The sequence below is a fragment of the Solanum stenotomum genome, chromosome 1 (assembly GCF_019186545.1).
Source record: "Solanum stenotomum isolate F172 chromosome 1, ASM1918654v1, whole genome shotgun sequence".
In the NCBI taxonomy this organism is placed as follows: domain Eukaryota; kingdom Viridiplantae; phylum Streptophyta; class Magnoliopsida; order Solanales; family Solanaceae; genus Solanum; species Solanum stenotomum.
Window position 1 is genome coordinate 4,963,631 of NC_064282.1, and position 23,836 is coordinate 4,987,466.

Consider the following 23,836-nt stretch of genomic DNA (forward strand, 5'->3'; position numbering starts at 1 on the left):
CAATAGAAACAAATGAAAGTAAAGGGGAAGACATTAATGTTGGATCTCATCAGGAAAACACTTGTGTGTTTATGACATTCATCATATTAAATCATATCAACTATATATTTGTTAGCTTAATATAAACATCTATCGATATTTAAATAAATAAATAGTGTCATGGTACAATTGTGCCTTATATGAGTGCATGCGTTAGCATGAATCCACCGCAACAAATATATGCATATCTGTCGAGGCTGTAACCAAAAGACACCTTCTGAGATGACTTAATCTACAAGATGTACAGCCAAAGCAAGCATCACGAGTCTTACGTATCTGGCAAAACAAACACCCTACTCTACTAATTTGCTATACAATTCTTGTGAGTGACAGTAAGATTTAGAATATATTGACAACTCAAAACAACTAAACAGTTCCTTCACAATATATCATCCCATCATCATTCTTTACTTTAATATTCTGTCATAGGGGTGACTTGTATAGTTTATACTCTTTTTAATAAAATAATAATTATGAGGATTCCAAGCCGCGTAATGTGGTGCTTGCTCAAGAATAAAACCTCATTTACAATGCACGTAGTCTACACGTTGCCTTGTTAATCACGCACACACATTTCATTTCACACTAGACAAACCATCCATCATCCTCTCGATAAAACTAATAATACGCACCGAATTCATATTTTAAATACAAATCTTTTATTTTTACCGATCCTATGTTCAAGTTTACCTACCTTGGTCAACTTTTTATTTTGTTGTCTGATGAAAACGTAGAACAAACTAATACATTTGTTTACTAATGATATTCGATTTATCATTTAAAAATCTCGATTAATCCTGATTTGCATCATGATAGTGTGATAAGTATAAGGATGGAGTTATGAAATGAGCATGGAATTAAATAATAGCAATATGAAGAATTTCTTTTTTATTGACAAATTGTTGTTCACCCCCCAAATAACAACATTCTGCAGATCGTGCTATGGCATGCACCATTACACCCCTATCCACCGTCCTTTAAATTTCCACCTTACATATATATACTACTTATATTAACAAAATTTAAAATAGATTTAACTAAATAAAAAATAAATTCATGAGTAAATAAAAAAGAATATTATATTGAACAACAGAAACTAGTAGAAAATGAATAACCTACTTTTTGTCTCTATACATAATGATAAAAGGTACTTATAAATGTTTTACTTTTTCCTAAAAAGTATATAGTAAAATAATATCACATGTAAAACCAATTAACTAATTTGACTTAAACAGAATTCAATCATCAAATTACTATTAAGAATTTTCAATCGAAAAATAAACGCGGCTTCTTAGCAGGCATAGGACTTTCTACTTCTTGTTCAATCGGATGTTGACTTCTACCTCCACAGTCAATGGTCAGATCCAATTGCCATCCCGGAGAGGCAGGCATGTTTAGGTCAAAGTCACGCGCAATCGGAGTCGACGGGCCGCCGCCGCCGTCTGATGTAGTCACAACGCTTCCACTATGAACGCCTTCTCCGCAACCTCCGCCGCTTATATAACGATTGTTACCACCGAGTTTACCTTCGTAGTGGCGGCGCTTGTGTCCACCCAAAGCCTGTCCAGTTGGAAAAGCCTTTTGACAAATAGAGCACACGTGAGAACGGCCACTCGGATTCAGAGCAGAGATATTACCGCCGCCACCGCTTGTGGAAGTAGACGTCGACGGATTGTTATCATCGTCTCCGGTGGCGGGAACGTTAATTTTACGGTGACTTGCTTTATGCCCACCAAGTGCTTGATAAGAAGTGAAAACTTTAGGACACTCGCTACACTTGAATAATTGCTCTGTTTTCTCTTTAATAAAAACCGGCTTCAACTCGGCCGGTTTTTTCTCCTGTTGTTGTTGTTCAATAACAACACCAATCGAACCGGTTCCTTTTCCAAATCCGGTACCGTCATCGTTAGCGAGCATGAGTAAACAGAGTGCTAAATACTGATCTCGAGTTGGTGGATTATCAATACGTGGTCGTTTCGATCGTTTTCCTTTAGCCCACGAATCCAAATTATGCGAATCATCAATCTCTTCCAGCGGTGGTAGCGCCGCCGTGGGTGACTTCAAAGCTTCAATCGACATCGAGAATTATTATTATTATTAGAAATAAAAGTTTATAAAGAGAAACAGAGAGGGAAGAGAGAAAAGTTGAGTGAAAGAGTGAAGAACTGAAAGAGAAGTGTGTGATATATATATAAGGGTTAGGGTTTGGAGAGTTGGAAGTTGCGTATGGAATGGCGGTGAACGAGTTGTAGAGGTTAATATAAGCGTTTTTAATTTCTAATTCAATTTGGTTAAGGAAGAAAATATTAAGAGGAATTGACACGTTTACACATGCGTTGTATCGGAGTCGGTCAAGTTAAGTGTAAGAAAACCCTCTTTAATATGGTAAAGGATTTAGCCGTATGACTCAGCTTTTTTAAGTTTGACTTATTCTAAGGTCAAATTAAGAAAGAGTAGTGGATTATTATCACTACTCAAATTACTTGGCAATATGGACTTATTACGTGCGCAAGTGCGTAATCACCTAATTCCCAGTTAAATCCTCTTGATTTTTAATCTATACATATAAATTAAACTGCGCATGCCAAATAAATAGTTATAATCAATTTGTTCAAAAGTTACTTGAATTTAGTTAAAATAGATAAAATTATGAATCCAAAAACAAATTCAACTCTTTGAAAGTTTTATTTTAATTTATATATATTTAATATTTGTTTATTATTATGATGGGCTTTTAGTTAACTCATTTTTTTTAGATAAGCATGACTAACTTATGGAAATTGACCATTTGTCACCTAGTTACTCTCTTGAAAACAAGACAAGTCCTATTTTTTAAAAGCTAAAGCAAAAGATGACTTTTTAGAAAATCAAAAAGTGGAATATTACAAAATAGTACTCCTACTCTTACTTTGTTCGTTAATTTTATGTACTTTTTACGCAATTATAAACCCTTTCATTTTATAAAGGGAAAAAAAAAACTCTGATTCCTCACCATGACTGTGCTTAGATTCACTAGATTATTTTTCTACCGTTAAAATAAAAAATAAATTAATTAAGTGTAGGTAGAGGGCATGAGACTTTATGAAGTGGTGAGATACTTGGTTAGCTTTATGGTTGGGCATCCTTCTAGAAAGACACCTAAGTTGTAAAGTTTCTACAAAAATTTGACACGTGTTTTTATTGTTGATTAAATTAATATTATTACACAATTTTCTAGAATGTAATAGATCTCCTTTGATTGGTTAGAAAATGTACTTTTTGACATGGAGTATCTACTTTATCAACTCTAGTCTAGACTAGATAGGAACAATTGTGATATAGAAAAAACTACTCCCTTTATTTCTAATTACTTATCAATTTTTGAATTGACATATTTATTAAAAAAATAATACTTAATATAATGATTTTATCATTTTATTCCTATTAATTATGAAGTGAATGAATTAAAAACTTAAGTTTTTCAAAAGGTTTATATTTTTCAAAGTAATAAATTGAGGATATAATAGAGAAAAAATATTTGTCATTTCTTGATTTATCAAAATGAACAAGTAATTAGGAACAACTAAAAAAAAAGTAGACAAATAATTAGAGATAGAGGAAGTAGATATTTATCTCTACATTTATTTTTCTTACTATATATACTTGTCAATTGCTAAAGCCGTTTTCCTGTTTTTTTCTTCTTTAAGATATTTTATTTTAACTAGTGGATAAGTGAGAAGGAAGTTTTTACTTCCAAACACACATTAATGGTCATATTTAACATTCAAACACGTAGCTAATAAAAGCATAGCGTAGCAAATTTTTCTTTTTGAATATAACCCGGGGTAATTATAATCTCTGTCACAATTTTTGTCCATTGGGTGAATATTTTATGTGTGTCGGATGAAATTCCTCTGTGTTATAACCTGCCCAGGAGATGTGAATTGTAATAGGTAAGTCTTATGCAATAGACTCGATTAAGAAGACAATGAGGGAGGGAGGCGATCACGTTTTATCTGTGTGAATGATCACCCTCCAAACCAACTGAATCATCGTAAAAAAACAACAACCCTTATTGTGACCATAATATTTAAAAATTAATTATTTGATTATTGTGTAATTTATAGTCTTTATCTTTCCAAAGATTTCAAGCTCATAACTTTTATTTATAAAAATTGTATAATCCACGTTTGAATAATTGATAACAAAAAATAAAGTAGTTTACTCATCGTAAAATATATCAATTCTTCTCTCAAACTCAAAATAGGTCATGTAATATTATATCTCGTTCGTAATCTTACTTTGATCCTTACACATATAACTTAATTTTATGCGGATTGCTTCTTTTGGGGATAAATGATCCATTTTTGTAATTATGCAATCACATTTTACATTAACTAATCGTAAAATCATAAGTTTTTAATTATTGTTTTAATGGCCTATTTATCAAAGTTATTACGTCATGCTGACGTCAAAGATGTTTTAAAATAGTTTCTTCTCCCTTGGCAACAATAGACAAATTTTAGAAAAATAAAAAATAAAAATGAAGTGAAGTGAAAAGAGGAGTGTGAAGAGGAAGAGGACAAGAAACACGGCACGCAACGTGTATTATGTTGTGTGCGATGGATTTTGCAACACGTGTACACAAACATTTCTTCAAGGGGAGATGAATGAAGCAACGACACGTGGCGATATATTTAGGCAGCTTCCTCAATATTTGGAACAAGAGCCGTCCAAGCACCATACAAACTTTGACAAAATTAACAACACACCAAAATCCAAATTAACTCAATTTGTTTTCTATTTATTTATAAGTGACCAATTTTTGTTAATTCCTTCTAAAGTATACAAGATATGATATAGTAGGTTTTTTTAATGATCTCAATTTTGAGTCTCGAATATGAAAAAGTTTTATTCATAAATCTAAATCATTTGACTTTAATGAGGTATCCGGTATCGGTATTCTTCCGATGAACGAGAAAAAAGAAAATGAAATATATATCCTTAAAATTTATTATAGGATATGTATTTGCTTATTTAATTTTATCACTTAAATAAGTTTTTGCTCCGAATTTTTAGAGATTATTTATCTCGACATTTAAATCAAATTAAGCGACTAAATTATATATGCGATAATACGAATCATATGTTTAAATGAACATAATATTACTCATCAACTTTAATCAAGTAAAATAACTGTAGACTCATATTAATTAATTGCATTCATAGTTTTTTTATAAATAATAAACTTATAAATATTTGGATTGGAAAAAAGGAGAAACGAGAGGGAATTATAAGGTGTTGAATCAAACTCTAACGTAATCAACAAAGTAAAAGGTTATATAATAAATTGTATTATTTAAAAAATTATTTTATTAATAATTCATATATTTTTGAGTTCTGGCAACTGAGCACTAACATAATTGGTGGGCGAGATCTACGTTTAATGCGTTCCTATAAATGTATTTGGAATTTAGTACAAAAATGCTACTACTTTTTTTACAAATAAAACGTGTATTATAATTTATAATTATCAAATTCCAATCTTGGTTACGTTTGGACAAAAGTCTCTTCCGAACAAACTTTTTGCCGATTCTTAAAAAAAAGAAAATATGGATCACAACACGTGGTCAACTCTAATAAGTCGTTTGGTTGGAAACAAGTTATCCCAGAATTAATTATCTCGGAATAACTTATCCCACCATGTATGTTAACTTATTCCATCACTATGGTATAAATGGTGGGATAGGTTACCTCAAACATGACAATCAAACAAGACACTAAATTCTTTTTCCAGGACTATTTTTTTTATCGCATGACTATTTATTCTTATTCCTCACACCGTCATAAGTAATTAATTTATGTCACCAACATGGGTTGTGACATAATGGTGAGAGTGGAACTGCTCGAGTTCAAATTTTTAATATAGAAAAATTTTTGTTGAAGCTAATGAACCCTGCAATGAGTGATTCGAATTTAGTCAGAGATTCAATACGGGCTCTGAACATCATAAAAAAATAATTTATGTCTCCAAACATATCAGAAATCTTGTTTGACTATACATAAATCATGTAACTTAATTTTAAGTCTTATAGATGTATTTCCAAATCCCAAATAACTCCTTTTTTACTTTGTATTAATAATAGTAACATCTTTTTAAGGTTTTGAGTTCGAGTTGGATTGTGTCATTGTTATTACACAATACTTTATCCCTTTGTATAGGATTTTTTTTAGCTTAAATTTAAATTTAGTCAAACCTTGATCTAAATATCAAATATTAAATAAATTTCTATAAATAAATGTCTATTAAAATAAAAGCTAACAAAATTAATATTTTCTCTACAAAATATTAGACATTTTTTAAAAAATATATAGTTAGATAACGAGTACAATCATTTTAGCGAACTGACCAAATATACAACTTGCACTCTAAAATATGATTTGGTTATATCGATCTGTATATTGTTTGGAGCAAACGCAAATTACTTGGCAAAAGCTATGTATTGCAAATTGTCACCAATTCATTCTTTTCCACTTTACACCAGTTTTATATATCATTTGTTCTGTGCCAATTATCATCAATGCCCAAATATTTTGTATCCTCCCCAAATTGTACTAAGTACATAATTCTTCTAATTTTCAATTTAATTTTTTAGATGAAATGGACATATAATTAAACATAAAGATATTGAAATCTGAGTTTTATTGTCACTATTATCGAAAGAGTTTTTAACGTATTTCACACATAAAAAAAAAGAATGAAGCAACATATAAAAAAATGTGTTAATACATAATTAAATAAGAATATATTCTCTATAGTGATTTAAAATTAGTCACACATTTACACGACATCAACTGGTTGACACTTCTCTTTATTATTAAAGTTCAATGTATGTTGTATTGACGATAATATATGATAATTTGTTATTTGTGTAAATTAAACGAGGGCCTAACCAAATATCAAATGAAAGTGACTTTGTGTTCTTTTCACCTCAATCCCTTTAGGAAGAGTATATAATACTCTGGCATATACTCTTTCTGTTCTGTTTTATAAAATAATTTTCGTGAGTCGAGAGTGTTATAAAAAAATAATTTTATTATCTTATGAATATAAGAATAAATTTGTGTTCGTTCATCCTTTTCGAATTCCACTTATATTTTATTGTTGTATATTATCCTGGTGGTTTCTCACTTACCAGACTCCAAAACAAAAAGTAAAAATGTTTTATCATGTAAGTCAACCTCTTTTATCCAAGTGAATTTGTCTATTAGTTAACTTTGACTATGTCTACGTGGTGTACCAAACTATATATTGGAAGGTAACATTAAAAAGGGCTTAAAATGTGTAAAATATATATGAAAAGGATAAATATATGCAGATTTTATCCCTATATTTAAAAGATAGTGAGATTATTTTTAACAAACTCTCTATTGAAGAAAATTATTTTACAGAACATTTTCGATAAAATGTCAGAAGACACGAAAGATTCGTGACCAATTAGTGTATGACTCAATAGTGTTTATCCAATTCAAGTATTCTTATTCTTATTCTTATTATTCGTATATTAAAATTAAAATGTATATTATACTAATTGAATTTCTAGATAGTTCAACTCCAACTCCCGAAAGGTATTTCAATAAAACAATTGTATATTTATATCAAGTTAATAAATGTGTTTGCTTCTATAACACTTAATTATGATTAACTATTAAAAATTTATTTAATTTAATGTAGACAGTCAAGTCCGGGGTAAGAATTTCCAAGGAAAAATAGTACAACAAAAAGCAAATGGAACTTATTTTCAAAAATGTACAAGTAATTCCCTTCTCAATTCATTTTTCTTTTCTGCACTATTGATTTTCCTCCTTCCCATTCATCTCCCTAATCCACTTTCACTTTAATTGCTTAATTTGCTCCCAAATAACCGTTGGTGTCGTGTCAATTTATGAACTTGAACACCTTGATTATTCTATCGATTAGCCAAAGTAACGATTACTTGTAAGAAATCAACTCTAGCATGCTTGTAGATATGGCAGAAAAAAAGAGTTGTTTTTTTCTAATTTCAGTAGTGTTAATCACGTGTTTATTAGTACCAACAATTCATTCATCCAATCAGTACTAGCTGGTGAAAAATAAAAATAAAAATCAGTTCTAGCTTAAATGAGGAAGAAAATGTCATTGTTGACACTTCAGAGAATAATTGGTTGTATATGAAAAGCATGAATACAATGAACTTATCTATATTTGGTGTTTATACATTGAATTAATAACACATCAACAACAACAACAAAGCCCATTGAAATACCACAAAGTGGATCTGTAGAGAGTTGAGTTTATGCAGACCTTTATTACAAATATATTACTTATTCATGATCAATTAATGTATATATTGCTTCATTATCTCACTTAACTATGATAATTTAAACTGATTTGTTTACGCAGACCTTAATTACAAAAATATTACGTATTCATGATCAATTAATGTATATATTGATTGCTTCATTATCTCACTTAACCATGATAACTTAAATTGATTTGATGTACATACCAAAGATGAATAAATATATACCAACATGATCCTTTCAATGAAAGAACAGTAAAGACGCTCATAAAGTGGCACGACATTACAATTATCTGGAATCAAATTAAGCAATTAACGTGAATGGGAAGGATGAAGTTCAACAATGAAAAATAAATACTAGTGTTTTATGCTGTATATTTCTGAAAAATCTGCCAACAAAAGAAGTACAAAAACTGCCTGTTGAGTAACAAATATACACAAGTTGATGGCCTAAAACTGTTGTCATTCCTGAAAGATTTTAACCCAGAGGGATTTTAGAAAACAGTTAACAACCAATGGAAACAAAGGCAACCATGCTATTGCTCTATCTTTACAGAATGAGACTGCGGAATGTCATAGAAAAGGTACAATTGCTAAGTGGATAATTACAAATTTTCAACTGTTTTTAAAAATTTCCAGTCAAGAGAATGGAGTCCTGGAATCAAACTGGCATATTAAGTAGATAAAAGTCTTTTTTTTGTTTTCAATATATGATAACAAGTTCAACACATAGAAAGGATGGAGGAGGATTTCTAGTTTTTATGAGGTAGGATTTGGCAAAACTTTTGGCTTTGGCTTCACTTCAACTTCATTTACACTGCGGACATATATGGCATCTGGCTCATGACTGCAAGGTTAAACCACAGTTAAATCTTATGGTAACGTGAACAATTATGGAGTAACAAAAAAAAGTCAACAAAATAAAAAGTGTGTTCTTACGGCTTTTCTCCCTCTTCAAATGTATAACTTGATGCTACAGCCAAGAGTTTACCATCTCTGCTAAATGACAACGCGGCAACACTAGAAGGATACTTAGGGTACTACAGGTTGGCCCAGTAAAAACAATCAGCAGACCAGTCAGTAGATACAGTGTGATAGAAACCAAAGGCATGTCAACAAATATTTACCTGATACAACCTCTTTTTGTTGTTACCATCCCAGACATTAACATAACCATCACAACCGCCAGTGGCGAAAGTACCATAGCTGCATTTAACATGGAAATGGTTGTTACCCAAGAACATTTAAGATTAATTCAGCAGTATGAAATCAAAACAAATGTCACACATTGAATACATAAATGAACCAAAAAGCAAAATCAAGGAATTTATGTCAAGAAACAGGAAGTCATCAATATTGGAACCAACAGCTAGAACATGAAATTTTGTTAGTAACAAAAGGCAATTGCAAAAATACATGTTAACATAAATCCAAGACACAGATTAATTGAAACTTAAGATATTTTAAGACCGTTAATTCTGAAATGTCAGGATTGAAGGCAGTTATGGTTCAGATGAGATGTTATCAGTGGCGGAGCCAGAATTTTTAATAAGGGTTTCAAAATTTGAGAAGTAAACACACGAACTAGTGGAAGGGGGTTCGACATCTATTATACATACCTAAGAAATAATTTTAATCATGTATAAATAGTAATATTTTCCGCAGAGGGGGTTCGGATGAACCCCTTAGGTATATGCTGCCTCCGCCCCTGGATGTTATCACAAAATTCATCACCCTTGTTCAGTCTTGGACATCCCAAGAGAACCACTTCATCTCTACTACATCTTTATGAAATTTGATCCATAGGACAAAGTATACAACAATACACATATTGCTCCGCTAGTTTGAGGAAATATATCTCATAATATCAGTGATTAAACATTTTGCTGAAAGTGAAATTATTCCGTTTATTTACACAGGAATAAAAGAAGTTGAAGTGAAGTTGGAACTCACATAGGGTGAAATGCAATCGCATTTACAGGGTACACGATATCTCTTCCAGCTTCAGATTTTCGATGACATTTAAATGCATATCTGCACAGTAAGTCATTTCATTACATATGAATAGATGCCAAATAGACAAAATGATCTACTTAGCACATTGCAAAATCACCTCACATCCTCCGGGTTTTGGAGAAAGCTAATCGTAAAAACTAATCTATAACATGGTTCCCCATTCTTATTTCCAATTTCAGGGACTAGCTGTCTCTATCTCGTTATTCAACCATTGACAAACTTCATTTCACAATATACAATTGGCCACATTAAGATTTCTTATCTTAGATGAAAGAAAACAATCCAGCAAAAAGTTAACTGGACATAAAAGGTCTAAACAAAATTATATTTCACATCAAGGCTATATTACCCATTCAATTTCCTTGATTGTAGAATGATTCTCTGTTTGTACAGAGACTGTTTTGTCTGTCTGTACAGTATAATGAGCTAAAAGAATTTTATCTTCAACAGATTTAAGTTGTATACACAGGCAATGTGGTTTAACTTGTGGTAGCAAATTATTACCATTTTTAATATGTCACTATTATTACTTATCATAAAGATTACTTGTAATTATCTTATAAATGACTTAATTGTATAAATATTTTTTTCACTGTTCCTCTTCAATAGTTTCATTCTGTTCAATACCGAAAACAAGAAATCATCAATTTCTAAAATTAACACATACTGTTTATTTTCTTTAATTTTAATTTCTATAAGGTCTAAAGTGTCAACCAAAATAAGCAAATAGTAAATGTTGGAAAGTGCCAGAAAAAACCAAAGAAAACAAAAATAGAAGTCTTTTGAAAGGAACTACAACATGGATAAAGATTGTTAGCTAATTTACATACTTCTTCGATTGACCGGACTCAGAAAGATCAAAAAATTCCATTGCAACCCGACCTTCAACTGAACTTAGAGCATAGCCTGCAAATTACACTTATAATGAGAACAACTAGGCAATGCATCAAGGAAACCACAAAATTGATGAAAGCACAAGACTTGATCAGAACTAAATGTCGGTTGAAGCTCTAACATTCATGATCCAATAAGTTAACTTTCATTTATGCCAAGAATTTGCTACAACTGGGCCATCAAAAGTGTGCTCCAAAATTCATCATGAAAGACTTCAAAGAATATTTGTGTCACTAGGTTTTGCATACAGATAATGATGTAAATATGGTTTTATGGTGAATTTCAAACTTAGGATTGTCCAGACTCTTTAATTTAATTGATCAGATTAACTCATTTACCGAAACCACCAAATATTACAGAACTGAAAGTAAACATCGGTTATTTACAGTTCAACCCTGGAAGAACTATACTCATAATTTTATTTTGACTACTGAGACTCCAGAAAGATAAATACAACTGATACATCTAGTGTTTGTTAATGTTTTTGACTCCTGAAAATTTTAAATAACATAAGAGTGGAAGTCCTATGAAAGTAGGCAGTTGTGGTGATCGATAATTGAGTCCAATACAGTGAAAATGGACCCCAAATGATGTCAATCATTAGAGTTATCTGCAATTAGCTCTAGGATAGTGAAAAGCAGAAACCTTGCAACCAGAAGTCCAATATTGAGCCATTAAAACTCTACAATGGAGCAGCAAATAGAGATTAAGGAATAAACCTGTTCCATTGGGATAACACCGCACACATCTAGTTTGATACTTCAAGGATGATTCCCTCCGCTGTTCAGGTTGATTCATGTTCCGCAAGTCATAGACATTCACATGTCTTCCAGCAGTTGCTACAACTAACCGGTTCCCAACAAGGGAGAGAGAGTAAACACGCTCTGGTTGTGTATAAGTTCCAACAAGAGTATGTTCCTGTCCACTTGCACCTCTAGGATCCCAGCATTTCAAGGTTTTGTCCCAGCTACCAGTTATCACTTGTCCTATGCCACACAAGAAAATCACATAATTCTATTGGATCCAACTTTCAAACCATACTGACTCTAAGCTGAAATAACAGAATGCCACAATTGAAATTTCCAATCAACATTTATAGGGTCCGCATAATCATAATGGACTAAAGTCATATTGGACCATATCATACTAACTGATGCATGAGATTAGGTTACTGTTTGACAACAATAGTAAGAGGAATATACTGGGCACTTTTGAAAAGATAGGCAAAAAGTTTATAAAAAAGGAGAAAGAAAAAAAGATAGGTGCACAAGCAACTTTTTCATCAACCAAACAGAACTTGAGTCACGATTGAACTGATTGAATTTTCGTTGCAGAAACTTCTATAGAACCACCATTATATTGGACATACGATTTTCTTACAATAACGTATTACTATCATTTTTGGTAGCTTTACAATGGGGAACATAATATTGAACAGAATCAGAAAGTATAAGAATTGAATTGTGAAAAGGTGTAAAGATTCTTTCAGTTTTCACTAAAGCCTGATTAAAAGCTGGAATGTGCAGAGCAGAATGCACAAGATAATTTTTTATCTGACTGGTGATGTTTTTCCAGACTCCTTATATTTCAAATAAATACTCCACAAAGTCATATCTTAGAGCAGCAAGAAGTAACTTAAATTGTCAATTGAAAATTGTAAACGCCGTGAATTATCTACACTAACCAGTTGCATATGAGTAATCAATGCAGCGAACAGGTGCATCATGCCTTCCCAAGATATCCTCTCTTCCAGAGTTGAACACAAGCCTAGAACAGGGGAAAACATCTTCCAGTGAGAAAGTTATTATAACCGAGGTAAATGTTCAAGCAATTACATACTATACCGTAATAAGAAATAACAGTATGACATGGATGGCTATGATGACTATTTCTCAAACTTCAATATCCATCACGATCTTAACACAAAATGATGATATTTATCATCAGGAAATCACTTGAAACTGAAAAGGTATGTGTTCATTATCTAATTTCCAGCATTATAACAGTTGTTTTTTTCCTCTAAAATTGTTACCAGTAACCAGAGAGCCAGCAAATTAGTATACAAAGTTAAATCCTAAAGAAAAACAATAGAATAATATTCACCAATTCACCTAACCAGGATACTTCAGCTATGCACCATATCCACACACTAGGTAAAATAGTAAACACAACATCATATTACCTTCTAACGGTATTATCAGCACTGGCACTGAATCCAGATGAATCATCGTGGAAGCAACAATCAAGCACTGCACCTCCGTGCATGAACTCTCCTCTCAAGGCATTAGCACTTGCATCGTACAAACGAACCGTCTAATAAAATGCAAAGCAATTAAACTTAAAAATCAAACTAACTATATAACAACAACATATCTAGAGTAATCCTACAGGGGTGGTGTGTGCGCAGTCTTATAGACTCTCAGCTCAAGTAAAGCATATCAAAAATCAAGCAAGTAATTCAAACTAGTAAGATCTAACAGTCACAAAAGAGATGAAATCAAATGAATTGCTCAAAATTAAATCAAATGAACTCAGAGATTTAGAAAATCAGAAAAGTGAGTAACCTTATCCCAAGAAGAAACAAGGAGGTGATCACTGTGGTTGGAGAAGCGGAGGTTGGATATGCCGTCCTTGGGCGGGTTTTCGAGCTCTCTTCCGGCAGATTGCGACACCGCCGTCATGATATCGCCGTCGTTCGCTTAAAATGGTTGATTTCAGCGTTAAGTAGAGGATATGGGAGCGTATAGAGTGACTAGGGTTTCACAGAGAGTGGAGGGAGAAGGAGAGAGAGAGAGAGATTTTGAAAAATGAAAAAAGGTCAGACGAATGCTTCCAGAATTTGAATTCAAATGGGGGCCAGATAGATAGTATGAGTACTAGTAATTGGTTTGAGTTTTAAATTTTGGCAAAAGAATTTTATAGAGCTAAAAGCGGGGTAGGCCTAACGTCTTTTCCGTTTTGCTGCGCTACTAAGTACTTCGGAATCATCGAATCCAAAATCAAACACAAAAGATAGAGTATTAAATTTTAAATTGTTTACTAATATAACTTTCTTACCCAGTTTGTGCCTTGTGAGTTGTGGGCATTTGACGTCAAAACAAAATAAAATTTCTTACTTCCTTTAATTTTTTTAAAAATGGGATCGAAATATGAAATATAATTTAAATGAGGTTATTTTATAAAAATAAAAAAGTTTAGAATAATTTTTTTTAAATGATAAAAGTTAAAGTAAAAACATGTTTTTGGTGTTTTCTAAATTTCATATATAACAAGTTTCATATACAACAAGTTATATTTAAAATTTATATGATCAAACAATAATTTTTAAATAAAGTAAAATAAAATAAAAATTCATGCTCAAACGAGTCCTTAGTTATATTGGCTTTTATTCTCTGGCCCGTTTGAACTTCTCTAAATTTATTTTTATTGAAAAAAAAGGGAAACTTCATTACTTGTAAAAAAAAGTATAAAAAATCTATCAATTCGTTTGGCATCTTACTAAATAAGCAAATCATGTTCATAAATAATATATTCAAAAAATCATAAGGGTCCAAATTAGAAGATTACATTAAGTTATGATCTTAAGAGAAAATATTAAATTTTGTAATTTTATTTGTAAGATTAAACTGTATATGAATAAATATTAAACTCATGATTCTAATATTATCTGAAATTCAAGCACAATATTTGCAATACCTCTAAATAAAATAATTTGCGTAGCAAGTGGTTTTGGTACCCATAAGAAAGCCCAACACCGAGCCCACGCTCCACAGATCCAGTAACGAGCTCCATCGTCATCAAACCAATCAACAACTCCCAAACATCGAAACGGATCTGTAAACTCCCCCTAAACTTAAACAACATAAATCTGAAGTTATTGCCATTTGCCGCTACAGACACTGGAGTCTCTCTCTCTGAATTCTGCTATTGATGTATGAATTCGAATTCTCCGCAGCCTAAACCCTAATAATTCGCTGTTTACAGAATCCCCGATCTCAAACTCGTCTATTTTACTGCTACTTTAGCCCATGCAATGGTGGTCTGCAAATGTAAGAAGGTATTATTCTCTTTCCCTCTCTCGTGCAATGGATGAGTTATTAGTTCAGATGATCAAATAATTTGTAATTTGGAAAATGTTGGAAGTCGATTGTATGAAAAATAAACGTGCGTTTCTATGCAATTTGATCGGATCGGATGTTTAATTGCCAATTCAATCGTACATTGCTGATTTTACTGAATTTCAGCTGGTAGTATTTTTATAATTTGTATGTGGATTTTCCAGATTCATTAATGAAGGCGGTAAAAGCTTGTTGTGCTATGAAAGTTAACTAAACTTCTATCTCGTGATTTTTTACCTTTAAATTCTCAAGTATGGCTGGGTTGTTTACTGAAAATTTCATTCTTGATGGCCATTGAGGATTTTGACTCGTGATGTTTCCTATGATTAATTGAAGCCTAAATTGTGTTGGATTGCAGGCAACTAAATTATACTGTTTCGTGCACAAAATCGCTGTTTGTGGAGAATGCATATGCTTTCCGGAGCATCAAATATGCGTGGTATTGTATTTTTGCTATTTTTCTTTCGGCTTTTATTGAAAGTCATTTGCTTGTAGTTAATTGTGCTGAGCTTACATCTGTATTTTCCATTTGTATAAACATGTGAATTTTACTTATCAGTGAACTGATAGTAAGATGAGTGATGGAACCTTATTCAGATGATTGCACTGATATTTGTATACATAAAACAGCCATATTTTTCAATTTTCGGTCCTAATAACAAAGTAGACTGGAACTCTGGAACCGTGGAACACACAAGATCTTTTTTATTTGATAGGATATATGTTTTGTTTATCATTAATGACCAATTATATCATGAAAAAGCTGTTTGAGAGCTTAGCTTGAGGGTGTTAGAAGGTGCTAATGCAATCAATCTTCTCATTAACGATTTGATCAAAGCCAATACTACTATGCTGATTGAGTAGTCATTCTGAATTTCTAATGTAATTGGTGATGTTTATGTTTTCACTTGAATCACTATTAAAGTTCATGGTGATCGAAATATATGCATTGTTGTTCACTTTATTTTCCATCAGGTATTGTACACTAATTTTGCTAAGACCTGATTAATTTAATATTATTTTTGGGAATATGGGATATGCTATCTACCTTGCTGCATTTTTTATTCAATTTGTATTTTTCATTACATTCTTGTCAAGCTGTTTGTTTTTGATCTTGCTTCAAATGAGGTCCACTTGCTTTCTTCTATCTTCCATCATTTTGTGTTTCCTTAAAGAAATCCCAATTTCAGATCCGCACCTATTCAGAGTGGGTCATAGATGGAGAGTATGATTGGCCTCCAAAATGCTGCTATTGTAAGTCTGAGCTTGAAGAGGGAACTGATGCTGGGACAACTCGGTTGGGTTGCTTGCGTATGTAATCTTGCTAATCCATTGCGACATATAAAATGCCTTCCCTTAATAAGTTGATAACTTCTCTTATAGTATGTTTTACACCAGTCGTTGCTTTTCGCAGATACAATACATACAAACTGCTTGGTTTCACATCTAAAATCTTTTCCGCCACACACTGCTCCAGCTGGATATGTGTGTCCTATTCTTGAATGTTCAACTTCGGTACAGTCTGCCTTCCACAATTATTATTCAATTATTTTATTTTGCTCTTGTGCATAAGAAATTGATAGTCAAGATACTTCTCTGGATGAAATGGCTGGATTGAGGGCTCTTAGGATTTGGTCTAGTGGTAAGGTCGCCGCGACACATGATATGTGGATTAGGTGCACGTTATGGGTCTGAATCCTGCCGCACACAAATGTCTGATGTTTAAGTGGAGAAGGGTAGAGTGGCGGGCCAGTACCTACTAAGTTTTGAACTGTGTGCCATTAGTCCTCAGGGATTTCTCGGTTATAAAAAGGAAAAAAAATGGCTGGATTAAGGTGTGAATTTCAGCTGTGCAGTCTTTTGCTAGGATGACTTAAAAGGCATAACACATTGTCTGTATATTGAGTGTCTGCAGTTATGGAAAGAGCTTTAGTAGTATCACCTGAATTATAAGAGAGAGACTATTTTTTACCGAGTTCTGAATTTTGCAACATTGACCATCAGCAATTGCTCGGTTATTAAAACAAGATGATTATTTTATTGAAAAAATGAATTCAGAAATAACCATTTTGAGATCATTAGAAATGTTCCACTTTGGACATATTGGCATAAAAGCTTTCTGGCGCTTTGATTTGCTTTGATACACTAGCTTAAGCATGTTTTGGCCATGTTCATTTCTCAATCACCATTGATGTCCAGGAGATACTTTATTGATGCAGATATGGCCTCCTAAAAGTGTTAAAGATTCAGGATCACGCTTCCATACAAAGTTGAAAGAAGCTATTATGCAGGTAATTGTGTTGTCAGTTGCAAGCAGCAAGTGTGTCCCCCTCCCCTCTATTTTTTTCTTGTTATTTAGTTATTGGGATATTCTTGCTTTGTCTTGATTATGAAGAATAGCACCTTGACACATTCATACTTCAAACTCGTGTTCTGACTATGCCATACTTTTGGAAATGATTGTAGTGCCGCATGTTTATCACTTTTTGTGTATATGTGCTTCTTTGAGCCGAAGAAAACAATATAAAGTGGAATACTGTGGTTTTGATCCAGACCTTCATTATGCTGCTTAAACACTTTCCATTGGTGTTACTTTTTAAGTTCTGAATTTCTAGTTGTCTCCTTGTTGAAGTGCACTTTTGCTAGGTTGTGACAGCTAAGGTGATTGTTTACTGACATGATGGGCATTGAACAATCAAATTGTGATTTTATATTCCTTTACCAAGAGAAGTTCGGTGGGTGTTTCCTTTTTATTTTTTATTTTTTTATCAGGTAACTATATTTTCATTTATAAACATGGCTAAAATGCCGTATAAGGGTAAACCAAAAGGTAAAGAATCTACAAAATGATATGATTCTCTACAAACTCCACCCAATCTATTCAACAAGGAACTTTATGTGAGCACCAAAGAAAATAAGTGAACGGGGACTACTCCTTAACTGGGAGAAAATAGACTTTAAATCCTTAAAAAACTCTCCTATTTAACTCTCTCCAAACAACCCACAGTAATGCAAGTGGAATCACGTTGCATGCCCTTCGTCTTCACCTCCTTCTGCTCTTCTAGCTGAACATCAACTCTTTCACAGTTTTTGGCATTGCCTATATAGTGTCAAACCACCTAAACATATCCCACCATACCTCATGGTTAGCCCGCATGGAGAAGAAGATGATCCACGTCCTCACTTGTCTTCTTAAACTTGTAACACCAATTGACACAAACAACCTTTCGCTTTCTAAGATTTCCCGCAATCAAAATCACCCCTCTAGCGGCTAGCCAAGTGAAAGAAACACTCCTTCCCCGGCACCTTTTGGTATCCATATCGTATTACATGGAAAAACCTACTCCTCTCTAACCAACAGTTTCATATAGGAGTTCACAGAGAACTCTCCATTGATACTGAAGACCCACCACCAAACGCGTGGTTTATCAACTGGATTGACCTGCCCATGGTGTAAGGCAATCAATCACAAACTCAGGCACTTCCCAATCATGAAATTCCCTTCTAAATCACAAGTCCCAAAAAAGACTCTCCACCTTGTGTCCCCTTAATATGTTGTATTATGGAAATTCTTTGGCGAGGTATTCTGCACAGTCTCTGGAATTTCCTTGTTACTTTGTTTACTTTTCCTTTTGGTCGTGGAGGTTTGTTTTAGCAGTTCCATATCATGACTATGGTTAGTTGGCTTGATGACATTTTGTGTAGACTAGTATTCAGTTGCAAGTAGGTTTAATCTTCTGAAGCATGTTATTTTCTTAATAAGGGTTGACAAATAAATGCATGGTGGGGTTTTGGTTAGACAGGCACCGCACTGCTGGTGAAATGTACTGTATTTATCTTTAAGTGGTTCAGAAAAAATGTCTTATGAAAAAGTCGCAATGAAGTCTTTTTTCCCCTTCTCAAAAACAAAGAAGAGAAAGAAGCCACAATTAAATTTGAGCATTCATTGTGCTTTTCTGTTTGACTTTGTCCATCCATACCTTCTCGTCATAACTAAATTATCGATCTTCTTTTATTTTTCTTTTGAAATAATATATCTCATGTTTCAACAATTTCGTTGCTTTACGGTGTGTTTTGTCATTTGTGTGACTTTAAATGTCTACCATGTAAAATATCTTACTCTGGAGAACTACTTTAGATTATTTTGTCGATGTTTGGTTGGCATAGAGGTAAGTTATATTTGGTATAATGGGGGATGGTGAGTGGTGAGATTGACGGTTCCAACAATAATGTTTAGTGTATTGGTTGAAGTAAGTGACAGATTTAGACCTATATTTGATTAGCCCATAAATGTCATGTCATTTTCTCACGCAGTGTTAGATTAAAACATCCTGATCAATTTACCTCAACCATAATGGAAAATGAACTTTCTAGTTTATCGTGGTTTCCTGGAATACACCCTCCACATATCACCATAGATAGTACTGACTGCTTTATTCTGAATATTCAATGTATATCCTCTTATATCTACGTGCCATCATATACATTGGCTACCATATGAACCTTCTGTCTTCTGCTGAAGATGATTGTAGTAAGGATCGTACATAAGCTTCATGTCCATTAGCTGGCTGTAACTTATTAGATGAAATTTCTTGTGTTGTGTGGTATCTTGGCTACGGGATAATCTTGAATTATTTCATTTCCAAGTTAGGTGTTATAGTTCCTAATAAGATTTTCTTCTGAAATAGTCAGTGTCTTTTTTTTCAATTTCGTTGGGGGAGGAGGGGGGTGGGGGGAGCGAATTTCATTGTAGCAAACAAACCAGTTGTGAATCCAGTGGCAATCAAGGCCATGCTGACCTTTTGCTGCTTTGCAGACTGGCCTGGAGAAGAAATTATTTGGAAACCATCCAGTGCCTCTGCCCGGAACAGAACCTCGAGGTCCTCCACCTGCTTTTGCTTCTGATCCATTGAAGCATATTTCAGCTGGTGGAAAAGATTCTGAAGGATTAGCTGCAATTGCGACAGGTTCTTCCAAACCCGCGAGCCTTGACATTGTGGAAATAGATGGCTCCACCTCAGCACCTTCATCTATGTCTAATCATGAGAGCAATTTCATGAAAAGCACAAGTCCTTCTGGTGTAAGCAACTTGTTTTTTCATTGTTGCAAGAGGCGTAGTATGTACTGCATATTTTGATTTTTTGTGTTGTTGGGTTTATTTGAACCTTATTCATGATGACACTCCTAGCAGCCTGGAGCCACCACACGAAAGAACACAGTGCAAGTAGAAAGGCAAAACTCTGAAGTATCATACTTTGCTGATGATGAGGATGGAAAGCGGAAAAAGTACACGAAGAGGGGTGAGCTCTCTTCCTTTTAATAATGTGTATATCTTTCCTAGCTGAGCTCCCATGAGTCAAATGAAAGAAAAAGTTCATTGCAATTTGCCACTAATACTTTTTTCAATGCCCTTATTGTTGCTTTTATTTTTCTTGGATGATTTTGCCACTTGGTATTCTGAAACTGTATTTATCGGTCTCATTTTGAAACCATTGGGACTTTTCTGAAAAGTAGGAAGTATGATTAACTAGCATTTGTTCTCTGTATTTCTTGGAGTTTTCTTGTCAAAGGAGGGAACACAGTAAGAGTTCCTTTTGTAGATTGGTCTCTGCCACAATTTGATTGAATTATGTTAAAAGGGGATCAGTTGAACCTAAATCACATGGAGTAAAGTAGTTTGAAAAGACCTAGTCCATACGTTCTTAACAAAGAACATTATCCATATAAGTGATATTGACTACTTAGGAATTATGTTTAGTCATTGTGGTGCATTACATTAATTCTGGTGCTTGTCAGGAATCTTTAATTTAGATATAGATTTGTATGTTAATGTCACAGAGTAAGCATGAGATTTAGAAAATTGTTAGCTTTAGAGAATGAGATGATGGATTAGATATATAAGATTCGTATAGACCCAACTGGTGTAGTCGTCGTTGTCAAACTAATGCCTTTTATCAGCAGGTTCATTTCGCCATAAGTTTATGAGATCATTGCTCCCTTTTTGGTCGAGTTCCTTACCAACTCTACCAGTAACTGCACCACCACGAAAAGATGCATCAAATGCTGATGAAGTCACCGAAGGTCGTCAGCGCCATCATAAATCTTCAAGAATGGATCCAAGAAAACTCCTCCTCATTATAGCAATCATGTAATGCTAATTCTGATTCTTGGGTTCCCCATTCTATTGCTTCTTTCTTGATCAAATTGATTATGTTGAATTCTGTGTCTTTATAGTACATAATTTAAATATAAAATAGTTTAAGGAAGAAGGCTTGATAAATGGTACTTTGAAGACTAAGAGATCTTGAAACCATGCTTAATTTTGTCTTAGCCATTGTTTTGAACTTGTTCAGATTGATATGTCACGTATCCTTTTGTTCTGTTGATTTTGCATCAGGACAAACATTAGCAGTATTGAAAATTTCCGCCTGCCTCTTTGACTACTTATGGGAAGACTGCAAGTAATAAACATAGATACTTGACCCAAAATATCTGCTTCATATACCCAACTTCAGTAGAAAAGTGCAAATAAAAAGAAGAAAAAATAAATAAATAGGAAAACCCTCCTGGAAGAAGGAAGTTTGCTAGCTGACAGCCTAAGATTACTTGTACATTCAGGACAAAACTAGTTCTCAGATGTGTATGTAAAGGCTGTTTATGTGTTATATTTATTGTTGACATTAGTATTATTGTTAGGTTCAGTTTTTGGTGGACATGAAAATTCTCTCCTTTCTTATGTGCAGGGCTTGCATGGCAACCATGGGTATCCTGTACTATAGAATTGCACAGAGTGGTCTGGATGAGGAGTTGCCTGATAATGAATAGTGGTAAGTTTATGGCCATAAAGTCTTTGGTGGCCTGAGTTACGGCTATACATCATTTATCAACAGGACCGACAGAGTTGCTTATTCTTCTGCTGTTTGTACGTGCTCAGTCTTTGTTGTCATCATGTTACTGTTTTGGGTGGAACACAAAGTTCTTGGTAACCTGTGATTTATAGAGATACCTCCCCAGCTCCCATGTACCTCATCGATAACCTTCTCTCTCTCTCTCTCTCTCTCTCTCTCTCCTCCCATTTCTTTTTCTTGTTTGGTTTTTTTAGTTACTTCTTTTTGGAATTTAAATAGAGTAACATGCTTAAATGAAATAATATCACCTTGTCACATTGTTTTTGTAATCGATTAGATTCTGTTAATGACTTTGAAATTGGTGAAATCATGTGATCAATATGAAGAATTTGATTTAACAAGGATATGCAAGCCTGAGATCCGTTTGCCTCCTCACGAATCTCATTTCTATCATGTTACTGGATTTGTTATGTCAGGAAAAGTTCTGATATTTGGAAACAGTATGTAGAGATGTCCTCAACTCTCACGTTAAAAGGAACATTCCCATCCCAGAAAATCACTTCTTTATGCAAGTCTACATGCATGTTATTTTTAAAGGTTGGGCAAAGAAATTCATAGTACTTGCATCGATGATGAATTTCACTCTTGGGGTTATATCTGTATTATTCTTGTTTCTTGTTCAACTTCTAACCATTCCATTAATGCCTCTCTGTAACCGCGCTAGTCGATTTCAGTTACAAAACATGCTTTAACAGCAAGTTATGATGATCTAAGGATTTACGCCGTAAGACCTGATGAATTGCCAGATTCTTTTCGATAGGGTTTGGCAAAAGATGAAAATGGATTGCGACCATTAATTCATTTACTTTTCAAGTCTTCAGATTAAAAATCTTGCAAAAATAAGCTCTCTTATATTATTAACCGATTCACGAATATTCCATTCATTTTAAAAAGTTGTTGTACAAAACTTATCAACAATTTGTTCTTACTTTCAACACTTGTATTCTAACATGTAATTATTTATTTCAATGTTTTTATAGCAAAATTGGAGAGGAAAATGATTTTCACCGAATTTATTGTAAGAAAACATTACTAATACGGTTAATTGACATATATTTATATCAAATCATGGGGTAATTACAATTTCACAGTTAGAGCAATTAGACATACTATATTACTAATATAATGCATGAGAAAACGCGTCGTTACAATTAGATTAAATACATATATTGTTTCAACGTGTCGCCGCAATTTGACAATTCTCCATCTCTCAAACCACACCAATCTCAATGTTTAATTAAAATAAGATGTATCTATATTTAAGCAGTCTAGCTTTCAAACGTAATCAAGTGGTAGAGTAGTCGGTATTAATTAAAGATTTCGAGTTTGAGCTTTATGAATAAAAATAATCTTGAAAAGAAATATTGTTTTGTTTTAATAAGTTTTACATGATGTAAATTTAAATTATTCGAGGCTATCTACCCAGAATAAAAATGAAAGATTATTTCAATGGATTATATATAAGTAGGTACCCACCCTCTCAAAAGGTAATGGGGACATAACGCAAGTAGAAAAATTTAGGTTAGCCTCGTCTCATGAG

General features: G+C 33.2%; 4 protein-coding genes across 8 annotated transcripts in view; 2 read left to right on the top strand and 2 right to left on the bottom strand.

Moving 5' to 3' along the window:
- The window catches only part of LOC125842790 (uncharacterized), a 176,072-nt gene that overhangs the window by 94,287 nt on the left and 57,949 nt on the right, over positions 1-23,836 (top strand). The window lies entirely within an intron of this gene.
- LOC125843900 (zinc finger protein ZAT10) lies at positions 1,101-2,243 on the bottom strand. The gene has a single exon (XM_049523144.1). The coding sequence runs from the start codon at positions 2,116-2,118 to the stop codon at positions 1,306-1,308; it is 813 nt and encodes a 270-aa protein (XP_049379101.1). The 5' UTR covers positions 2,119-2,243; the 3' UTR covers positions 1,101-1,305.
- Positions 8,883-14,130, bottom strand: LOC125843348 (mitotic checkpoint protein BUB3.1). Its single transcript, XM_049522620.1, has 9 exons — positions 13,835-14,130; positions 13,453-13,583; positions 12,955-13,037; positions 11,990-12,256; positions 11,207-11,282; positions 10,314-10,394; positions 9,488-9,566; positions 9,300-9,400; positions 8,883-9,207 (listed from the first exon to the last, which is right to left on the bottom strand). Exons 1-9 carry the CDS (start codon positions 13,949-13,951, stop codon positions 9,120-9,122), a joined length of 1,023 nt encoding a protein of 340 aa, XP_049378577.1. The 5' UTR covers positions 13,952-14,130; the 3' UTR covers positions 8,883-9,119.
- LOC125842997 (uncharacterized) lies at positions 15,065-22,551 on the top strand. 4 transcript variants are annotated; one of them, XM_049522277.1, is made up of 9 exons: positions 15,065-15,327; positions 15,747-15,827; positions 16,579-16,699; positions 16,803-16,903; positions 17,608-17,679; positions 20,205-20,468; positions 20,577-20,688; positions 21,347-21,536; positions 22,132-22,551. In XM_049522277.1, exons 1-9 carry the CDS (start codon positions 15,304-15,306, stop codon positions 22,211-22,213), a joined length of 1,047 nt encoding a protein of 348 aa, XP_049378234.1. In that variant the 5' UTR covers positions 15,065-15,303; the 3' UTR covers positions 22,214-22,551. The 4 variants fall into 4 exon arrangements, with proteins under 4 accessions (XP_049378234.1, XP_049378317.1, XP_049378274.1 ...); XM_049522360.1 differs by having other exon boundaries at positions 15,068-15,327; positions 21,350-21,536; XM_049522317.1 differs by having other exon boundaries at positions 15,070-15,327; positions 20,580-20,688.